This window comes from Macrosteles quadrilineatus, unplaced genomic scaffold, assembly GCF_028750875.1.
Source record: "Macrosteles quadrilineatus isolate MER2022 unplaced genomic scaffold, UCM_ALF_1.0 Scaffold_7__1_contigs__length_78375512, whole genome shotgun sequence".
Lineage (NCBI taxonomy): Eukaryota > Metazoa > Arthropoda > Insecta > Hemiptera > Cicadellidae > Macrosteles > Macrosteles quadrilineatus.
In genome coordinates this window covers 75,673,280-75,697,001 of record NW_026542600.1, presented here as the reverse complement: position 1 = coordinate 75,697,001, position 23,722 = coordinate 75,673,280, and the positions used below count along the sequence as shown (strand labels likewise).

Sequence of the window (23,722 nt, the reverse complement as noted above, 5' to 3'; positions counted from 1 at the left end):
TCCTTCAAAAAAATTGATTTCATCAATTACTATAAAATCAGATAATAGCAAAGTCTTCAGTATAACTCCAACCATCCAAATTGCTTAGAGAAAGAATTAAAAAAAAATTTAAGTACACTAGGAATAAGAATCATTATTGTAGCGGAAGCCGTTATTGAGGCAAAATTCTGAACATGTTCCATAGTAGTGTAGACATTACCCTCATCTCCCTCTCTCACGGTATGATCATAATTTTCCATGATTGCGGCATCGCTTTCCGCGGTAACAGCAAAATCTTGAACGTCTGCGGTCTTTAAACATTATCATCGTCTCCCAAGGTCAAGGACTATCATTGTCCTCTGCAATCACGGGGGAGCATGAATTTTTCTATTGGGCTATGTTCTGCGATTGTGATGGTAAAAACTCAGCTTGACCTGAGTTCGAGCTACAACTTCCACCCGGTCGCGTCACCTGTCTCGTGTCTCTGAGTATTTGGTATTTTTAATGTTAAATGTTTGTCTATCAATGTGTCTGTTCGTGCTCTATGTACTTATTTATTAAATGACGACCTTCATATACAGAGGTGAATAACTACGCCTTGTACAGCCTGAAGATGATTCCCTGTGAATTGAAACTATAGTTGCCACAAGCAACAATTTGGATTACTGAATGCAGGTATTTAAACCATTATAAATATTCAAACGTAATCCGGAGGCTAACAACTCTTGAAAATGAAATTTGACCTGAGAGTATAAATTCAACTGTCTAAATGTGGTAAGGTCCCATTGGGATGTTTGAAGTTCTACTGTATCTGGTAAAATGTGGATTAAATTATTTTAAAACAAACAGTACAGTTAAACATATTACAGTTGAAGAATACGTTGTGTGTTTGTGATTGTTGTTTGTTAGTTTATACATATCACACATATAGTTTAGGGTTGACGTGTAACGTGTAAGGGAACACAGTCTAGACTAAACACCCATGCTACTAGACGTCATGCCACGACACGGTACCACTATACACACATAGGCACACTAAGCTTCATTAACATTAGTTGATTAAGTGTTTCTTTGGTTTGCACAATCACAAAATTAAATGCATGATTTAGACTGCATGAATCAGTCGTCGTCAGCCTCAAGCAACACCTCTGTACAACAGAGCTGCAGCTAAAAGCCACTCATTCTTAAATCTGCATTTAATTTCATAATTACTACAATGTTAAACAGGGAACCTGTATAGACATGGTGGATGTATTAAAGTAAATATTCAGTCAGTTTTACATGTATTTAATTATTCTTATAAAGTACAACTACATAAATGGTAGATTTGTATAGAATAGTCATAAAACCTGAAGTAACAAAAGCTGGTGAAGATCTTGATAAAAAGAACAAAATTAACAATCAGCCATATGGCTCCTTTGGGTAGGTGGTCATTACAAAAATGGGAAAATCAATGTTACACTGTAAGTCGAAAAAATGCAAAATCACTCATTAACATTCACGAAAAGACTGTATATGAAAGGAAGACAGTTAACTTCTATCCAATGCTCAACATATGTATAAAATCAAAGGAAAACTCTTTGTGTCAGGTATTTAAACATTAATAGATTTAAACGCTAATTTAACAATAATATTCTATAACATACTCATGTCTAATTACAAATGTTCTTAACACTACTATTGAAAAGAAAAAGTATTTAATAGAAACGATTGAATGCTTAAAAAACACAACATCAAAACCATCTTTTACAAAAAATTACTTAATTTATTGTGCTTTACATCTCACTTCTTCATTTCCTCTTCCTTATTACAATGAAACAGTCATGTAGATAACAAGTAAAATAAAGAAAATCGAAATGACCATATGATAATGATTATGAGCTGAGTGGAAGTATAAATTTAAATTACATCAACATGTGTATATAATCAGTGAATGAAATATGAATTTGAACCGTGATCTTAAAGCGTGTAGTTCTGGTGAATGCAATGATAAAAGCACGTTCAGGAACAGAAACAACTCTGTTTCTGTTCCTGAAACGAAAAACGGGCCAGTTGTGAAAGTCCTCCTGAGCGGCACCGCCCAGAAATAAGTAAAAAAGAACCCGCCAGGTCTTATGAACCGGACGGCTAGGCGGTGGTGCCAGGAGGAAGTAGTAAAACATTGTAGTAATTGCCGTGCGAGGAGGGATAGGTCAGGGGGTGCAGCAACAAGCATGCACATTGCGTACTCACTGTTACTGCCACTGCAACTGCAAAGTTAACATCAAACATTCACTAGGTTACACGAGTCGAGTGTTGACATGTTTTCATATAAAAATCGACTGGCATTTAACTTTCTTGCACATAAAAACTTCCTTGATTCATTTCCTATTATAAAAACACTCTAATCCACAAATTTGATTCTTTCTACGTTTGTGTGAAATGCAAAAGATAAATTAAAATACTTTCCAATCAAACAATCAAAGGAATTGTAATTCTTGTTAATGAAAACACAATATACATCTGATTCAGTCCTAAAACAATCAGTCTAAAAACCCATGCAAAAATTATAGTAGGGTCGTTACCTTAATTCTCATCGGATAAACATGCAACTGTAGGATAAGGCAAGCGATAAGTTGCAGCAGCCCTCACTCCAGTCCCAAGCATGACCTTCACTATACACTATACACAATACAATATACAATGTACAGTATACAGTTCTCTAGGTGCATGGCATCTAAAGTACATCGTTATCGATTTTGTTTTGTTACATTTGTATTGTCACTGATAATTTATGATGATGCAGCAACTAGTTCCCAAACTTAAGTTTAATCTTAAATTAAGTTTTAAAAGGGTATAAAACGATACTCAATAGAATTCATAGCCTTTCTAGTTTTCTTTACAGCCTAAAACAGGAGCTGCAAAAAAAGGATGAACTTTATTGTTCTCTCTCTCCATACTTTACACTTATTGTATAAAAAAAACACAAGTGTTATAAATGTTCTAATTTTGAGTGTTTTTCAATATAAATGGGAAAAGTATGTAAAGCTTTACTTTAACAATTAAATTACTATTAAGATAAGAATGCTATGATCTAAATATATCTCTGCTTTTTATTCCTTACGACCAGTGGCGGCGATAAAAGCCCGCAGGCCCCCGCAAGTATGTTCGCCAAGCCCCCTCTCCCAATAATCTTTAAAAACATTATCGCATGTATTACCGCCTTACTTGCACTTTTGCTTGGCACAGCATCTCCCGAGGCGTCATCATCGTCTTCCATGATTGCAGCAAAATCGTGAATACTTCCCGTAGTCATGGAAGAAACATTATCGTAGTCTACAGTGATTACAACCAAACCTATGACATCATCAGATAACAACATCATCGTCGTATGGCCCAATCCCTAATATCTCCCGCGACCTGTGGTGACGGGGAAATAATTTTTTTCCACAATCGCGGCAAAATTCTAGATATATCTCTCGTGGAAAAAGAAACGTCATCATCGTCTTCTGCTATCGCGGAAAATATCCTCACCCGCGGGGAAATGTTCTCGTCAATATCTGCGATCGCGGCAAAATCGTAGGCCTAATCTTTCAATTTCGAGAGTGTGACCCTCGTGACATAAAAGCTTTTACTTTCAATTGGGCATTATTGTATTGAGTAGTGAGAAAATCGGCTCGAGCTTGATTTTCTGACTTTATGCTTGATCTATCAGGCTTATAGTCCAGGCTCTACTCGGCTTGAAAATCTACATTATATAAAAATCACCAGTTTCCAAAGCAAACCTATTTTGGACCTTTCTGATTTGGCCCGAGGCCCATAGGTAAGTAAAATTTTTTTAGCTGACTCGAAGTAAACAAATCTAAAGGGCAGCCTCCTAATAGTAAGAAATTAAATTAAATGAAAATCCTTTAGCATCAATGAAAGAATGGCATTATTTATTAGCTAGTATCCTAGCCTTTAGTCACCTAGGTATTTGCCCATTTGATCGTAAAAAAATTTTCAAGCTCATTTAGTTGAATCAGCATAGAGAGCCCTGCCCTCTCTGGTGTGACCCGGGGGCCGCATTGGTTCTAAATACGGCCCTATTATAGCGACTTCACACAGTCCTCGAGGGCAGTTGATGCAACCTGCACGACTGATGGCAATCCTTTTACTTAGGTTGGAAGGGAATTTATATCAATCCGTCAAGTAATAGTGTCAGTTTAGCTGTTGTAAACTACTTGCCCTAGTGCTATAACTGGGTTTAAGAAATTTTCGTCATAAAAATAGCGTATGGTAATTCTCATATAAATTTTGTTTTAATAGGTGGCCGTGTGGCTGAGCCTGTCACACAATCGTAAGCCCGTGTCCCGGTAAATTTTTTTGAAAAATCCCGTTCAAGGCTCACGGGCACCCCCCTTAGCGCGTGGGCCCCTCCGCACCGTTACTGCTTACGACATAATTTGTTTAAAGTTTAAATATTTCTTGTCATATTAGAAATTATGTGCATGTTCCCTGTGTAGGTTTTTGGAAGAGGGTTTATTCTACACCCTTTTTTAAGAAATAGTCACTGGCTTACCAAGATCCAAATAGCATTCTGTGGCCGTAGAAATTATCCAACTCTTCCGAGTTCCAAAATCTGCAACATCAAGTACTGTACACTATATATCGTATGTATTAGGAGTAAAAACATATTATGATAATACAATCATACTCTGAAAATATTGGATTATGGACCAGACTAAATGGGAAATTCAAATTAAGTAACTAGATAAGCTATGAATTCTCATTGGTAAGACAGACTGTTCTAGCATAAATCTCTGGCTAAATAAAAGTGTCTAATGATTAAATAACTACAATAATATTTCATGAATAGATTTCACCAGGTTTTTAGGAACCGATTTCTATAAATATTGTTTTAAGTAGACAAAAGTTATGAAAAATTTAGGCAGAAGCAAGCAAATTAAAACACAAAAATTGGGTGCATAGCATTCAGATATCATGCAGAAATAGAAAAGTGGATTGAAATTTGATTAGCCCAGTGGTTTGTGTAGCAGATCAAAAAAAAAAACGTCAATTGGTTTAAACCTAGAACCACATGTAATTGAACAAACCGTTCAAAACTCTGTTAACATTGCCATTTACTAGTTGCTGCATCACGCTAAGCAAATAAAATACTAAACTGTCATTCGATAAAACAAAATCAGAGAGTGCAAATCTGATGTACCTACGATACTACTACTACATCATGTACAAGCCAATAAAAATACATATTAACTATTACAAAAACATTTTGAGGTAATAGTCTGGGGGTTTCCTTACATTACCCTAAATATTTTTTGAAATTATTTAATATGGGGGTCAACTAAAATTCTGCTAAATGTGTATAATTGTTAAAAGTACAAAAACCAGAATACTTGGACTTAATACTTTTTTGATTATGGGTTTACCATTCCTCAGTGATTCTCTTTGTCTCACTATATTCCTGTGGTGTTCAATGCATGCCATAAACTTATTCCTCAGACTATTATTTCAAAGTGTTCCACACTACAATACATAGGCAGCCAGCCTGAATTACAATTTTGCCTCTAGCACTAGGTAGCTAGTTCCTAGAACCACCATGCACCATAACCTCCCATCCACAAGGCACACTCAGCTGCTAAGACAAGCAACAACTTTAGGGTAACTAGTCTTTTTCACCACTACCAGGGTTCAATTGTGTGTAATCCGACTTAAAAAATTAAATAAAAACCTATCTGAACATTCGAGGTTTTTGTTTTACAAAAACTTATCCAATAGCGATACCTGAAGAGAACACTTACAAAATAGATATACAATATTCCTTATTGCAAATAACTTTTAAATTTGTATCTATATTCATTGGTGTTGGAAAAGAATTTCTTTGTGAAACAAATTTAGAACGTAAGCCATAAATTTACCCGTCAAGATTTTCAATGTGGAAATTCTTACACTAAATATCCCTCATCAAATTATAGTAATCGGAATTTACTTTAAAACGATCAAAAACATAATCCAGGATACATACAATTTAAATCGAGAAAGCGAACTTTTCATGATAATTTGAGCCGAAACATGCAGTTTAGTTCAAGCTCTATCTAACCACTTGAGGAATCATGCAAACCAGCAATAGAATTAGGAGAGGAGAGAGGGGGGAACTGGAATTGCACATGTCTTCCTCACAAAAACACATATGGCCCGTTCCTGTACTTTCCATCATGCAAACATGATCCACCATGAATAGGTTTATTTGTAACTGCGATGTACAAGTTCTCCGGACACTCTCGTAGGCTGAAACAAAAATAAAATAAAAGTACATTAATGATATGACCTTTCACTATCAATCCTATGTGACACAGAAATATAAGACATATCTCTAAAACAATGAGGGTAGAACGTAGAACCCCTCATATCAGCAAAACCGACTCCTCGGAATAACCAACCTAGTGTCCAACAGTCTACTTGTTACACGATAGGCAATTGTGCCGAGCGTGTTTGGTTAACCGAAAGGCCATCATGGGTGTTGCAGTAATTGCGACAGATGAATACCAATGTCACAGAGACTGCAAGACATTCTCACGGGTTTTGCCGTGATCCCTGGAGACGATTACCGGCGTTGACGAGACCAAAGGATATCCTCACGTTGCTGTGATCGCGGGAGACTATTACCGGTGTCAACAAGACCGAAGGATATCCTGATCGTATTTTGCTCCTCCTGATATCCAACCTTTTGACCGTTCCGACCTTGCCCCGGTCCCGTCATGGTCAGATATGAGGGGTTTTACTGTATTTCTGAACTCAGCATCAACTCTGAATTATAAGTTTAATATGTCAACATCATCCAGTATTAAATCTTTAATTAGGTCACTAACAATATACCCACTGGGGTGAATCCAAAACCTCCGGGGTGACTTTGGTTGTTTAATCACAGATTAAAGATAGTAGACACTCTATTTAACCTTTGGATCTATTGCACCACAACAATGACAACTTAACACAGCTGCTAACAACAAATCATCATCAGACACATCTCAGCACAGTGTAAATGGCCATCATTTTAAGTTAAGGTGCATGGCACAATGCAGTTTGCAAGCCGGCGACAACTATGCCGTGCCTCCAAGCCAATCGGCATAGTGGGGATGCGGCTTAAGGGAGTATCAGCCAGTACTTCCTGTTGCATGGGCTTCATTGGGCGAACTACTTTTTGTTACCATTCTCCCCTTGATTATGAAACTTATGTTTGAACTTATTACTTGTTTCAGGTTTCAAAAACATTGCCACAATGTCCAATGCTATAAAATGTTTGAATTTCTTATATTTTTTTCTGAAGGATATTATACGCTCACAAAGTTTTGAGGACAAGTGCTGCAGTCTAGCTACATATTTTATTTATTTAATCAATACAAAGACAAAGGGCATTTTAACACTAAGTTATACATAAACCTTGTAAAAGGCTTGTCCGTAGGATTCCTTGAATTCACCTGAGAGGCTGAAAAAGAACTAGGTGAATGGTTTTTGGTTTGGGCTAAGCTTATCACTACTGTGCATTTGATTACAATGCAACAACTGGCTCAAAAATTAAAATCATCAGGTACCATTGTAAGTAAGCATCCTCTAAATCTTTCAACTCTCTGTGTCCATACCAGGCTGATTCTCTTCAATCGTACATTTATCATTGTATATTATTTTACTTATTTATTTTCATTCCATGGCCAACATTGGACCAATACACTGACTGATAGAAGTGATAAGAGTTTTGACTTGATTTCTCTTTAGTTTAATGAGCTGCAGACAAGCCATGTCAGGCTTTTGCAGCATGGTGTATAATTATCTGTAAAAATGTGTGTTAAATTTGTTTCAAATAAATAAATAAGTAAATTAAATAAGAGGTATTATCTTTTTCTTCTCTGCCGTTTTCTGTTCTGCCAGTACATTTTCATCTGGTCAGATGGCAGTTTTCTTTCTTCATCTAGACTCACTCTTCATGTTCTTTATTTATTTTGTGATTTGTATGTGTTAGTCAGTTTTCATCTTTTGCAGTGTGTTGTAATTTTTTCACTTTTGATTTTAAAACCTTCGATTGTAGTTTTTCAATCTCTAGTGTCTGTTTTCTTGGTTGGTTTTACTGATGCTCTAACTCTTATTACTAATTCAAGCAATTATTCAATCGAATGGGTTTGTTGTTCTAAAGATAGTTTCACTAGCAGTTATTTCTGGTTGTGTGACAGTTTTGTACTGTTTAACCTATTAGCAAGACATATTTTATTGTGTTTTTGGTGACTTGTTGTGTTTTAGTCAATTTCTTGTATATAACTTAAAAGAGTGAACTTACGTGATCTAGAATTGCGGACCATCTTGACGCAGCAACCATTGCAGGTCATGAGGGGCGGCTGGTCCCGTGGAAGCGCTGTATAGTTAAAAGGATCCTTGCATCTTGCGTCCTTCCAGCTGTCACACTCATAGCAGTAGATTGAGCGAGCTGCGTACATATGAAAACAAGTATGTACACAATCAAGATTAAGTCGGGTTTGTTTAACTTTGAATATCACAGTGAAAATTTGTTTTGTGATTTTTCCAATCATTCAATACAACAAGAGTCTCTTATACAACTTAAAATTACGGTTGTTAGAAACAAGACGAGGATTTGGTTGGTTTCCTTAAAAATAACATTCAACGTCCCAATTATCCACGATAATGAGTGTCTGTGATTGACAAACCTAATGTATAATACCTGGGAAATAAATTACACTTTGACTTTGAATGTGTGTAATACAAGTTTAGGTAATAATAAAACGTTTTTATTGTAGTGGTACCTTTTTTACTTTGTTTCACATACTTCTGTTTAAAAAAGAAATATGTATTAGAGAGCCTATATAAAGGATTAGTAATAACAAAGATTAAAACACACACAAAATTTAACTTATGAACTCCTTGCTTGTAATCGGTGACTCATCAATTATTGTCGGTGAAAAGTAAATAATGACAACTCTACTGTCTGCTCGTCTCTGGCGATGGGTCTCCTAACGCAATGTAACGCCAAACATCTTGGCTGTCACTTTATAACATACATTTAACTTTCATGATATTTTTCGGATCAGGATTAATCTTCTTGTGGATAATCGGGAGCTTGTTGTATGTTTATTAGAAAAGTTTTTTTTTTCATTCAAGGACACTTAAATTACTGTAGTTTCTGATTATGCTTTTGGATTCACAATCATATAATACAGTAGTTCAAATTAATTATTCTTAAGCCTGCACGTTTCTTTCTAGGTTATATTTTCATACCTTAGTAGATTGTATTTACCTATACTAGGGGCCACGAGAGTCTGCAGTTGGCGGCTGCCAATACCAAACTGGGGTAGCGCGACGTTGCAACATCACCCGTTCACAACTTTTTGACACTAATTAAAATATACTAAACAATATTTCAAAATCAGCTGGTATTATTAGATTTGGCAACACCGCACTGTCCTCACTGGCTCCTTCAAATTTACATGGTAAATAGGCTCCTCCCTCAACTGCAGACTCTCGTGGACCGTTCTGTAGGATGTTCCATGACTCATGTCTCCAGTTAAATGAAGCAGCTTTCAAATGTGAAACTACAATAAAAGCTACCTAAAATAGTTCCATAGCAATGCATATTTAATTCTATAATATATCTTAACCTTTACTTAGAAACACTGTGAAAAAGGTAAAAGCTATTTGTACTTTTTGAATCTACCTATAACTGAATGACACAGCAAAATTCTTTTGTATTAAGAAACCAAATCAATCATTCTATACTGTAAAATAAATCCTTTATTAATTATAAATTTATCCAGTCCCACGGTTGACTTTTTTTAAACAGCGAAAATAGAATTGTTCAAATTTAAAGAGAGAAAGGAATTTAAGGAAAATGTTCCAAAATTATATATAACCAACTATATTTGGAGTTTTTCAACTTAATAAAAAAATTTTATTTTATATTTTGTAATTATATTTATTTTTAGATTGTACAATTATTTATATTCTTGACACAACCTTGGGTTGTTTTAACTTTCTGTTCTGTAAGATTGGAAAATCAGCTGATGAAACGCACAGTCTCAATAAACATTGTGATCAAATAGTCCTTCCAAGATTACCAATTCCAACATAAAATATGACAAAACTAACAAATAATAATACAATTAATTTTTCAGGTCCAAAAACTGTTTCATTCACAGAATCCTTATTGTTTTAACATTTTTTCTTTGTACAGGTTTACACTACTGCATTGAAGCCAGTAAACTTTACATTACAAAACATCCAAAAGTATATTTAATATTTATAATTTTTAATCCACTACATAAATGACAAACTTGTTTATTAAATCAATCCAGGAATTGACGGGAGGATTGAATATTTATCATTTAATGATAAAATGTATTCAAACAATAAAAAACAACACACACACTGGTACACTCTACTGATATTAAAAAACAACTTACCTTTTTTCCAAGATTGCTGTCTAAAATTTGAACTTGAAAACTTTGTTAGGGAATGTAATTAATATTTTTAAACTGTAAAATTTTAATAACAAAAGTTGATAGAAAATGCTATTACTGACAATCGTTGAAATGTAAAAATTAAAAAATAAAGTGTTGGGTCAAACAACAACTTATTTTAAATGAACTCAAAGAGATCCAATAAGATTTAAATGTATATTATAAGTTAATCTAAATTTGGAAATGATCAACAAAATGATTATTACCTTTATCACCATTTCACCCCTGATTATCCAAATGTTCTTACCCTTGCATAATCTGTCTACAAGATTTTATCAAATACAACCTAGAACAACTTTTACTTTCAGTGGAAGTTAAATGTTCTGCTGTGTTCCTTGCTAATGGGAAAATTACTTATACAAACAGTAACATACCTATGATTGTGTTTTACATTGTAAGTCTTAATCTAACTAAAGTATTTCTAAGTTAACTACACAACAAAAAGACTCAACGTCATCAAAGACCAAAGTTTTATATCTACTTACCAACAACTACTCAGGCAAGAATAAACTCTGTAGCTCAAAGCGCAGCCCAGCTATAGCCCATACTTACCTAACTTATGATGTTGAATAGTTGAAAAATGAACTTAAACAACCTTACAGATGTAATCATGCATGATAACTACAGTATAAAGTAACCGAACTGAACTTCTATTGCAGAATTTATTTTGATCACCAGATTGTTTGTTGCTCAACCAATATCATTATATGTTGCTAGAGTTAATTTTATTAGAAATCTTTGATTTTTGAATAGAATTAGGCCTGCTTTCTTTAGACAAATTGTATCATTTATTTTATTTTCAAACTATAATCGATTAGATAATTATTGGCTTTATGTTCACTGTCAAACCATTACTTTAAAATTTGTTAGGTTGTTAAACGTTCTGGTAAACTTCTGTGGTATATGACAGTGGTTTTTAATATCATACACCCATGTTATGATATGATTATTACTGTTATGATATGATTATAATATGATTATTTTATATTGGACACTCTTGGTAATAATTTACATAAATGTAGTGATGTAACATAGGACATCTGGGCCTAGGTACATGTGGAGAGAACAAAATTATAAATTATTTGTATTGTTTAACTTTAGCATAGCTTCACAATATAAAAAAAAATAATAAAAAAATAAAATAAGTGAACTTGTTACAAAGACTATAATTTTCATAAATTGTATTCTGGTTTTTATACTTATTTATACTTAATATAAATGTAAATGCTTTTGCAGTCTTATATTTGTACAAGTAGTGTTTCCGTGCAGTTACAATTTGAGTTGCAGTTAAATCCGTTATCAAACATTTCTCAAATTATTTACTGCCACTCACATATATACAGTAGTGATTTTTACCATCTGGCACATTGATAACTCAGGCTGAAGGAAAATGGAAAATACTGATACCAATATTTCTGGACTAGAACCAACAATTGCTACTTCATATAACATTCTTTGCTTTCTAAGCTCCTAGGCAATTGCTGTACTGTGTCAATGGAATAAAGTTCACTTGAATTTGAATTTATTTTCATTATGTCTAGTCGTTATCAAACTTAAAGACATATTGGATCATTGTTTTTTTTTATAGAAGACTGAATGGCCATAAAATGCTGAGTAATATTTGAGACTAGAGTTATTCCAAACTGTCTATGATGTTGCGCCCAAAATATTTTGTGCTGCACATACTACAGAACATGGAAAAGAAATTACGAGTCAGTTTTGTCTTTTGTTATCTTTATGGAGGGTTAGTAAACCAAAACCAATTGGTGTGATGTTATATTGCGTTATAGCTAATCATTAATCTTTTTCATCCATCTATAATTATTTGTTTGTTTTTACAGAAACGGTATACAATACTTACTACCCTCAAATTTAACAAGTATGTATTTTATTGGCCCAACAAAGCTAACTATACTAAACTTTCTCCTGGTGAATTCGGTTTAAAACGGCTACTGACCAAACTGATTTAAAATTGTCTTGGTCAGTAATATTTATAATTCTCAACAGCTGTGGTGAACATGAATTCTAACAAGATAACAGTTTTAAAATTAATAAGTACTCCATTTAAATTAGAATTCATATGTTTCACAATTAAATGCCTTAATTTGTGCTGATATTTTCTTATTTATTAAAATCAATACTTAAATATTTACTATCAAATATCACATTGATGCATGTCGAATTATTTTTTTTTTTCGTAAACTGAACCAAAAATTCCCTTGGAAAATGAAAGTTGATACAATTTAGGCTTTGTGAAAATTCCTTGTAGTACTATATACATTATAACTACCATCCAAAACTGTGTTATCTCTTAAACGCTTTTCTCGGTCAAACGTTAATAAAATTAAGATGCTAGAATAGGTGAGGCAATTTTTATTTTCAATGCTTGTGTGAAAATTTTGAATATACAAATTTACACTGTTCACCTAGAATCCAACTGAACATAGCCATTCCATCCATTAATTTTACAGTTAAGTTAACCCATGTAGCACAGATGGTTGGGCCAACGTTGGTAAATTGTGGAGCCACACAGTTGGCCAACGGTAGAAATGTCACCTCTTTAAACTGTTTTCCAGCCAACCATTGTCCAACCGTTTTATTTCACACAAAATAATAAAGATTTAGTACGAAAAGCATAATTATTAGTTGAGTAAATTGATTAAATAGTTCATAAAAACAAATTTTGAAAAAAAACTAGAACAAAATTTTTTTGGCCCAGACGGGTCTCGAACCCGGGTCCTTCGACTTATGAGCCTCTTACTTTACCACTGAGCTATCTGTGATTGCTGATATAGAGAGTTTTCAAGTGGTGAAAGAGTAGCCGACAGTTGCAATGGTCGCAATACTTCAAACATTTTTGATACTACACAGTATAATATGATTCTGTTAATCTGTTAAGGCATCATAAGTAGTTTTTTTTTTGGAGTTAGAGAGGATACTGGTATTTGAATGATTAATAAATTACCGTTAGATTGTTAATGCTATTATAATTGCCTGTTATATGATTAATTACTCTTTCCCCTTAAATTGTTGCAAATAAGTTAAAGAATATTAATTTAAAAAATATTTGCATTATTAAAATTATTAAAATTCATTGTTGTAGCGCCGGAACTGTAATATATAAAATATCTGGTTTTACAATACCTTTATCAGTTCCAAAAACTTTTGGAACTGATAAAGGTATTGTAAAACCAGATATTTTATTATAATTATGTTGTGAAAGCTAGACCCAGAGAATGAAAGTCGTGTAAACTCAACTATGGACCATTGTTGGTCCAACAAAAGTATCTTTTGTTGGTCCAACGGAGTGAAAAACGGTTGGACAACGGTTGGCTTGATGTATGATACCCAGCAATGCATATTAATGTATTTCATTAACAATGAACCAATGTTGGTCCACAGTTGTAAATATTGGTTGGCCCAACTACGAGATATACAGTTGGACAACGGTTGGTTGGTTGTGGAAGCTCCAACCAACCATCGACCAACTGTCCCACAGTTGGCCAACGTTGGCCCAACCATCTGTGCTACATGGGAACTGTTTTAGCATTATAATCCCAATTTTTATTCAAAAACACATATAAACTGAAATACACCAAGAGAAAAAAAAAATTATGAAAAGCCCTACCAAACAATAGAATGGAGTTAGTATCGACTTACTTTGACACTCAGCATGTGAGGTTTGTAGTGCAGCGAGGAGGATAACTGTAAATAGCCAACAAGGATGTAAAGAGTTATGAAATATTAGTCAAGTCTAGGTAAGATTAGTCACAGGTCACAGAAATGCTTTGCCAGACGTGGCTGCCTCTCTGACGACTGTTGTTCTGTCTTAATTGTTCTGTGATTTTTTAGCTCATATTTTGTTTTAGGCAAAAATAATATCTTGTGACACTTTGAAATCCATTACTCATCTAGTAAAGATTATGAAAAGTGTATAAATTATTTATATAAAAGATGTAACAAGTGTATAAATGATTTATTATCTTCCTCAGAATTTATCACTTACTAGCCTTTGGATGCATATTTTAGTATACGCTAGACTAAGAAAGTGTCTAGCCTTAGACCCACAACCATCTCAAACATTTTTATACACCTCTTCTTAGTTTGATGTTATAGGTGGTTTCGGGTCTGAGGCTGGACACATAACATCTCTAAGGAAGCCCTTAGGCGAGTTAATAGTTGACCCTTTGGATTTGGTCAGGAGTCAGGACTCCTCTCTAATAATACACTTCTCAGAATTTGCCTTTAATGACCAGGAGGGGGCATGTCAGGTAAGTACTAGGGATATTCGTCAAGACTGAAGAGTGGGAAAAGGCTTACCAAATAGTAGGGGAAAACCAGATGGATTAAAGGCACATTTGAACCTTTCAAGTATCACGAAGGAGATGGGACCAGACCCATCTTCTTACAAAAGGGTGACTGCTACTGATAATCTGTAGACTTAATAGGGCCTAAACAATGCCCCCGGCTCTTGGTGCCACAATGGAACACTTCCAAATTGTGAACTTGAATAGTTTACGGCTAAAAAGAAAAACCATAGTGGAACCGGGACAAAAAGAGGGAGGAGTGAGGCCATAAATTGAGGTGAGCATCTCCTCTTCCTAAGAATCCCTCTGTGTTCCTATGGGAAATAATTTCCATTTTGGAATTTGTGCCGGAAATCATGAGACTTAGCTATGCGGACAAGAAAATCTGCTTGGAACCTCCCTTGATGAAACTTGACCCACGCCCGCCGTCACCGCGCTACCGTGTAATCCTCGTGGTGTGAAAAAACAACAGTGACTCACAAACACTTGTAGAAATATGTGAATTTACTTTTATAGTTTAGTCTAACTCTGAAGATGCGACACACTGTGGGGAAATGTGCATTAATGAATAAATTTTGACAAGAACACAAAACAACTAATCATATAAAAGGTAACTTAAATGGCCATCATATTTTACCCGTTTTGACATGGCAAATCCAGTGAACCATGCAAAACACTGCTAAGGTTTTTCATTATTTTTAAGAACACTACCCAATGGGTATTTACCCGGACCATATCACTGGTTTGGGAATGCTTTGAAGCCATCTGCAGGTCAGGCGAGCTCAACAGTCACACTCTGCCGGGTTCTTGGACATTCTGGGCTTGGTATTTCATCTTCAAATTTCACAGGACTCAAAACATACTGTGGTATCCCCAATAAAAGGGCAATTTATGTTATAAACTCTTGGGCACAACATGAACACAAGAGAAGGTGTGAGGCTTGTTCAGGTCAGGGGATATGACTAAACTCACACTTGAGTGTCCCTTGTCACCAACTGCAGCAGAATTCCTTTCCTTGGACTGGAGTCCAACAGATAGCAGGCTTTATCACAGGACACTGCGACCTTAGAAAGCATATGCATAGAATGGATCTCTTTGTGAGCGACCCAGTATGCAGAAAATGGGGTCTCCAGGATGTGATTGCTAAACCTCTGCTCTTTGAAGTAAAGCTAAAGTCGTTCAGGGCTGACTCTATTGAAAAGATGACTAAGGGACAAGCAATTCTTCGGAGAGTTTCTAATCAAGGAAATCTGCTGGTTTTTCAGGTAAATTTTTGCACTTATTGCACTGATTTGTTGTTGTAAAGATCATTCTAAAATTTGTTTGTTTTAAACAAGTTCCATAGTATATATTTCAAAGTGTTACAAGACAATCATCCTTGATTCTGTAATAACTGTCAACACCATGGGGTGTTCAAATTACATGTATCTTACTTTAAGATTGTATAATCAAAAACAGAATAACAGCCTTCAGATGCTTAGCGACAGCGACAAATAGTAACCAGACAAATAGCTTACTCACTAGGAAAACATAAGTCCGCATCGGTACATGCTAGTGATGTGAGCACAACAACTGAAAACAAACAGGTATTGCTGAAAATATAATGTTATGTCAATCAAAAGTTGATAAATTTGTAAACAAAATTAGTTATAGTACAGCATAACAGATATGGAAAATTAAAGTTTTATATCACACTTTTAGAGAAATGTTATCATTCATCTTTGAAACCAAGAAATTGACCACCAGAACCATTTAAGTTGAAAGCAAATAGTATGACAAAATTTACCTACAATCTAGAAAAGGTCGATAGAATTCTTACAAAGTAGAATTGCAATCTATTTTAATCAGCCCAATTATAGTAAAAAAAGCCAGACGGACAAAAATGTGGACCCAATGTGTGCTCGTCTATTCTGACTTTTTAAACATCTCAGGATTTAAGGGAGAAGGTAATATTTAGGAAAAGACTGAGCAAAAGTCAATATCCTTGGAAATGTATTTATGACCCAGACCCAACAAGCTCAATGGCAAGCTTATGACAAGCTCAATAACCAGGTGTCTTTATAATGTGTTAGGACAGGGAAATAGCATTGAACAAGTCTTATTTTGAAGTATAATAAAGTTGAGTTAGTATATCACTAAGTAAATTATGGTCTATACATACCTAGATATATTATTATCATAGCCTTTTTTTCTGTGCGTTTCACTTATGAACTAAGATTCTTTTACTGTACTTGTAATCATGTTCCCGATGATTTATAACTACCATAGGGGTATTTAAACGTGAGCTAAAGCTCAACCTTTTTCTTTCAGGTAGGGCTAAAAGATAACCGCAACAGACCATTAATTACTACCAAAAAATGGAGAAATAATTTCAGCTTTACTGTTAGAAGTGTAAGTTATGATAGTGAGTTAGTTGGTATGAATCATATTACAAGGAAGGAAATGTACTTACACTTCAGAAATTTTGATTGTAGTACTAGAAATTTATTTAGAAAAATCGGTTGGGAAATAGTCTGCTTTCAATTGAATGTATCAATTACATCAAAAGGAACTATACAAGAAGGAATCAAAGGATCTGACAAAATGTATTTTAAATTTACATTTATGTGTAGTAAATATTTTTCCTACTACATTGCAGTTGCAGGTTATGAAGCCGTTTACACTTATGACTTAAGCTATGGTTCCACAGACTGTGGAATTTCGGCCGTGCAGTGTGAAATTTTCCTTTGCAGAAATCATGCCGCGTAAAATACGGAGGGATGGTTCCTCTGAAACTTCGGAAAATACGTTGCGGAAATTCAGTTGTGTTCAAACTAGTGACGAGTATGGATAGGAAGACAAAAGCCCTCGTGGCTTTTCGATACTTTATGACGATGATGTTGATGATGATGTTGTCGATCTTTTGTCTTTATTGATGTCAACTCATAGTGGTCGGAGTGATATATTTAAGAATCGGAACAGCAAAGGAGCTTAAACATACTTCTTCTTAAACATTTGGTAGACAATGAAAAAAAGTTTAAGCGGTCTTCCGTGTGTCAAAAGACCAATTTTTCATTTTGGTTGATGTCATAAAATATTACTTACCCACACAACCCTACTAATCGAGACAAACAACCTTTGAATGCCGAGATTAAACTAGCAATAACATTAAGGTGTGTACTAAAATTGACTAAACGTTCATAAACACCTAACACCTCTCATAAGCACAAATCATAATGTAATTGCAATAACTACACGGTCACAATAGTTGATAGCTCCTCTCCGCTGGCGGCTTCCGCACTGCCACTGCTCTCAGACCAGTATGATTTGTCCGCCATGAGAAACCGAAAATTCTGGACGCGTAAACACACGTAAGTGGAACCGGACACAGGGAACTCCATTGAACCAATGTCCTTGTAATTCCGCATCGCACGGCGGAAATTCCGCAGCCTGTGGAACCATAGCTTTAGACACTAGTTCATAAACTTACAAAAATACAGGTTCATAAAAGACTTCTCTTGTTTTGTAAAAAAAAGGTTTAGTTCAGGAAACCCAAATGTAAATACCAGTTACATACCCTACATGTTAAAACTCAATGGAAAAAAACATATTTATGACTCATTAATTAATGCTCATTTTTTACTCATAAATATAGGTTTAGATTGGTTAGATTCAGTATAAATGCCAAAAATAAAAGTTGGCCCTTATCAGAGTTCAGATTTTAAAAATTGTTTTGTGGTATTGTGATAGATATCAAAAGTGGCATACACTTGTACACTAAAACAGTTTAGCCTCAAGGTATGTCAATATTATTACCTTGTTGTGCCCTCTTTATCATTAAGTGTACAAATATATTCTAAATTAAAATAGATATAGCAAAATGTATATAAAACATAACAGTTTGATAAAATAATGAAATAAAATAAAAAGAATGTGAATGTATTGAAAGCATTAACGAGATTTCTTGGACTTGCAGAGAGTATAATCTAGTATAGATAAGTTGACGTAAAAACTAAATTGTGTAGGTTGTTTGCAAAGGTGGATAGACCAAATTCACATTTATGAGTACGTGAACAGATTGTATCCATCAAGAGTTATATTGTACATTCTGAATTCATAATTTTAATAAAATAAAAATAACATCCCATTAAAAATGTTAACATTTCCCAAATACTTTAAAAATTGCCGAGACTAATAATTGAAGAAAACACAAGTCCTGTCTATTGCATAGAAAATGAAAACCCAAAGAACCATCAGTGTTAATGTTTTGTTTATGAATCTTACTGAAATAAAATTAGCAAACCGACTGCTGCAATATTTAGTATTTCACACCAAAACAGAAAGAAACAACTTTACAGTAGTGAAGGTTCCAACAGACTGAGTTATTTTGGGATTCATAGAAATAGATCACACCCATCTCTCCCTTATAAATCATGTCATCGCTTTGATGTTGATACATGTGGTTGAAGATGTTGATGGGCTGTCACAAATCTTACAAGTAATATTACTATGCAATAATCTACTGGAAATTAATTTTTTTTTAACAAATAAAATTGTTACAATAACATGTTTTGAGCTTTTGAAATACATACTAATGTACAAAAGAGTAAAGTGTATAAACTGATGTACAGATATTAAAGAGTCCTGACAATCGTCATGGTCGTAGGGTACAAATTTTAATGGAAGAAACCAATCTTAGTTACTCTAATTTAATATAAAAAATTATATGTTTGATACATGCAGTTATAATGCTCAATAGAATAAAATTTAACTGAATTCATAATAAATTTAATAAATGTAGGCTACTACTTAAAAGTTCAAATAAAATTTTGCTAAACGATTTACAATGCAGTTACTGTTTCAGGTATGTTATAATTTATTTTACTATTTAGCTTTTAGAACGGTTGTGATTATTTTAAGCAGGAATAGTTGCCGCCTCTTAAAACTTTGCTTGTCAATAGAGAATAGACGCAGTAGGTATCTGTGGAACATATCAAGCATAGTAAGTAGTGTTCCATACAGAACTACGATGGCGGTTCACTTTGGCAATAAATTGTGTCTTTGCTACAGCTGAATTTAAATCAAACAATAATGAATAATGGGAAAGAGTTCAAATATTTTGCTTTGTATATTTTAACCCATATTATTCATCTCTAATATTGGAAATATCGAATTTACATTTTTTTGTTTATTGTAGACAAAAGAATTCTAATTAATTAATAGTAGTATACTAATTTAGGGCAAAATTTGGTAAATACAAATTGAATGTAGTATTTTTAAGAGGTCAGCGGCCTCTTTAAACCTGCATTTGCCCATCCACATGGGCCACAGAAGCCTGTGCATGGAACGTCTCCACTAAAACAAGGGGTGAACTGTACGGCTAGCAGGGCACCGCGGCTTTGGAAAGGTAAACAATTTAACAACGTTATCGGCAAACCGCAAACGAATATTCCACGGAAAACTCGTAAACATGTAATCATTGACAATGACTATTCCAAAAAAGGAAGGATAGCTAACTCACCTGAATAAAGAGTCCCAGGAAGTCAAAAGAACACATAGAAAATTACACATCAAAGTGATACTTCGCCCCTTTCAGGGACTTCTTCAGAGGTAGGAGGTAGAATGGCAGTTAAAGTTCCGGCACTGTTTTAAATGTCTGACAGGCTTGCCAACACCCAACTTGTTTACACTAAAACTTATAAACTGTATATACTTCTTTTTACCTCCTGGGACTCTTTATTCAGGTGAGTTAGTTGTGTATCCTTCCTTTCTCCTCAATAATTATTCCAAAGCCAAAGCCAAGTTGCTTTTTTGCCTTTAAAAAACTATTCTCAAAAAAGGCAATCTATATAGCTTTTGTTGTAGGCCTATTCATAAAATAAATACCGTTATTTAATATACAACTCGTACTATTACTACTTTTATGTTTGGCATGTGACTTGTTGGCAATACTGCGAGTCCGGGACACACACACTGCGCATTCGTCCACACGCCCCACGCCCACCTACACTTGCTTGTTTCTAACCTCAAAACACAAACTCTTACGTCAACTCATAGTAGTTTCGTGATGTGAGTTGTGAGTTGTAAATTCAATGTTTTTAGTAATTTAGTTCAGTGTAGTTGTTACGTTACGATTAGCTCAGTGTTGTGCGAACTCAAACTGTGAATACAGACGTGGTTTTGATGATATGCTAACAGCGTAACATTACTAACATTGTTTACATTGACCATCTATATGGACCCATTCCTATATTTAAACAAACTCAACACTGTATGTAAAGGGTTTATAAAAAATACTTGCAAAACGTTCGATATCGATATATCGGACGTTGTGTCTATTGACGCAAACCCCCAAATACCTTTTATGGGGAGGGGGCGAAAATATAAATCTCGCCCCGGGCGTCTATTACCCTCGGGGCGACCCTCGACCCTGATTGTACTGATCAAAAGTAGCGGCAGTGACCAGGTAAAATATTAAACTTGAGTATAGTAGTTTGAATTCTTGCACTATGTATTAATTCAATTACAAACCTGGGACTTGAATGTACCACAGCATTCTCCTTATTTTCTACTAGTCCAGAGACATCATCTTGATCATCCTCTTTCCAGTTTCTGAAATAATGTAATTAAATTAATTTTGAACAATAAGAATATTTGCATTTTAGTAAGACTCAATGTGTACAGTTACAATGTGTGCTGGGGATTGATCAAGTATTGCCCGGGCCGGAAGATTTTCACAGGCGTCACAATTTTAAAAATTGATATGAAATGAAAAAATATATCTTTATTCATATGGTATACAGCCGCATACATTCAATGGCGTCACTAGGCTTAAAACTAACTTAATCGAACTAACCTGTAATTCATCAAAATCACAGTGTATTATCGGTTAACAAATTTTTAAATTTATTTTTAGTTTTAAAAGTATTAGTATTAAATTTGGAAATGTTATCAATATTCATCCTCACCTCAGCTGAGATTTTGGTCCAAAAACCTTTTCCCTGCACAGGTGGTTTTTTTTTTAAGAGCTCCAAAATATGGACACTGGTAGCAATTTCATTTCTGTTCCGGGTAAAATGAGATAGAATAATAGAAACTAATTTGATATAAATTTGTTTGTAAGACTTTTTAGATAATTTAACTCAATGAATATTGTTAAATTAAGTTTTCATTAGCATAATTAATACATTTAATGATGTAAAATACTTACATAACTCTAAAGGAACAAATTCATGAACATAGGGTTATTAGCAGCGACGAGACTCGTCGCTCCCCATATTAGCCCCTTGTAAACAAACAGTCAACCCAGTCACCTTCAGTTTCGAGTTTCGACGGTTGTAATTTTGAAAAAATGCCTGGTGAGCTAAGTACTGACGAGGCATCGTCAAGTGCAGAAGACTTAGAAAAACTCAGCTCAACGGTATCTAGTTCTAGATTAGCAGGGCCGTCCGAAGGGGGGGTAACCGGGGCAAGCTGCCCCGGGCGCCGTGGCTGAGGGGGCGCAGCTATTTGTATTAACATAGTATTAAAATATGTAAATGTGACTATTATTCCTGAGGGGGAGGGGGCGCCACGACCACATTGAGTATTCAATTGAGTATTCAAGGGCAATCAATTTCAAGATCGGGTTTGTAGAAAGAGGATTTTTTTATAAATTATGCTTACAATTGAATCCCTATGGTTACAATAATCCCCCCCTCCTACAAGCCCCTCCCCCTATAAGCTACATTAGTGAAGTTTGACGAAAACATCGCTGATGGACTTTGAAAACAGCATTTACCAACAGTTTTATTATCAAAAAGAAAATCTTTCTAATATTTACTGCTATATTTCAAAGGAGGTAAAAAGGGTTTTGTTATCATAATTTTAACTTTAAAGATAAAGTGTTAACATCTACTACGTTTTTTGCGGATGACTATAGAAGCTGTGGAACGTAATTATAAATTTATAAAAAATGCAGATAAATAACATGTTATGAGGTTATCAATATAATAATTCATTTTAGTCCCTGCCCTATTCTGAGATACCGATACTGTACAAGAATGTAACCTGACTCTAAATTATATTTATTAACTTTATCATTTTAGTACCTTGACCAATACCTATACCTTTACCTTTACACATTTGAATATTTTCACAACCCTCAATAATTTGAGGGTTACCTACAACCCCCTAGGGGTTTGAGGGTACCTATAACTGTATAATTACAGTTATAGGTCATTATGATTTTTATTTACAGTTAAAATTTCAGGGATGGAATTTTAATTAAAATTAAAAGTCCCAACTATAAATAAGAAAAATTAGTACCGGTATATAGGTACTTAGCTAGTTGAAGACTCTTAAAATATTTCAGAATTCTATGGCTCCCATGTCACTTTTCTGCAGTCACCATGCAGCATATACTAATAATAATATATTCATAATCTAGATAATTATTGCCACAAAGTTTTATAACAAATTATACAATGTTGTAGCTTGATTAATAAGGCTAGTATATCTCAACTTTTTATATTAATACTTCTATTAATTGGTGAACTTACCTGTTATTTGTGCAGTGGCATTTTCTTTTATTACAGTATTAGAAGAGAATCCAATATATTAGATTTAATCCAATATATAGGTAAAAAGACAGAAAATTATATTTACCCTAGTTGCAGGTAAGTTATTGATCCATTTCAGTCTCTAGTATTTTTGAATACAAAACAAGTCTAAAATATAGCTTTTCAAAACTATATGCCTAAATTATATCACACACAATTCTATTAATTATTATAAGGTTGCCCAAATAATCTCTGCAAGTTAGCAATCACCGACTTCCCCGACCATAGAATAAGAGCACCCTGCAATGCTGTACAACCCCCTCCTCTCAATAATGCAGTAATAATCAAAGTGTCAAACTCGAACTGCGCATGATCCAGCATTTGCCACCACGAAGGGTGGAAGGGTGAAAATTTA

The 23,722-nt window shown here is 34.4% G+C and overlaps 1 protein-coding gene across 3 annotated transcripts; it reads right to left on the bottom strand.

Moving 5' to 3' along the window:
- Positions 1–1,250: 1,250 nt before the first annotated feature.
- Positions 1,251–23,625, bottom strand: LOC128997975 (protein quiver-like). 3 transcript variants are annotated; one of them, XM_054423853.1, is made up of 5 exons: positions 23,308–23,625; positions 21,299–21,379; positions 14,142–14,186; positions 8,291–8,437; positions 1,251–6,249 (listed from the first exon to the last, which is right to left on the bottom strand). In XM_054423853.1, the coding sequence occupies exons 2-5, from the start codon at positions 21,321–21,323 to the stop codon at positions 6,053–6,055; spliced, it is 414 nt and encodes a 137-aa protein (XP_054279828.1). In that variant the 5' UTR covers positions 21,324–21,379; positions 23,308–23,625; the 3' UTR covers positions 1,251–6,052. The 3 variants fall into 3 exon arrangements, with proteins under 3 accessions (XP_054279828.1, XP_054279829.1, XP_054279827.1); XM_054423854.1 differs by having other exon boundaries at positions 23,414–23,625; XM_054423852.1 differs by lacking the exons at positions 14,142–14,186; positions 21,299–21,379; positions 23,308–23,625 and adding exons at positions 16,310–16,360; positions 16,950–17,104; positions 19,052–19,139.
- Positions 23,626–23,722: the final 97 nt, after the last annotated feature.

Bases quoted from the DNA above. Each gene is read 5' to 3' on its own strand.
- LOC128997975 (XM_054423853.1), bottom strand. From the start codon at position 21,323: ATGCTGTGGTACATTCAAGTCCCAG. The intron at 14,187-21,298 runs GTTTGTAATTGA...GGCTATTTACAG, and splicing joins GTGGTACATTCAAGTCCCAG to TTATCCTCCTCGCTGCACTA. The intron at 6,250-8,290 runs GTAAGTTCACTC...TTTTTGTTTCAG, and splicing joins GGTCCGCAATTCTAGATCAC to CCTACGAGAGTGTCCGGAGA.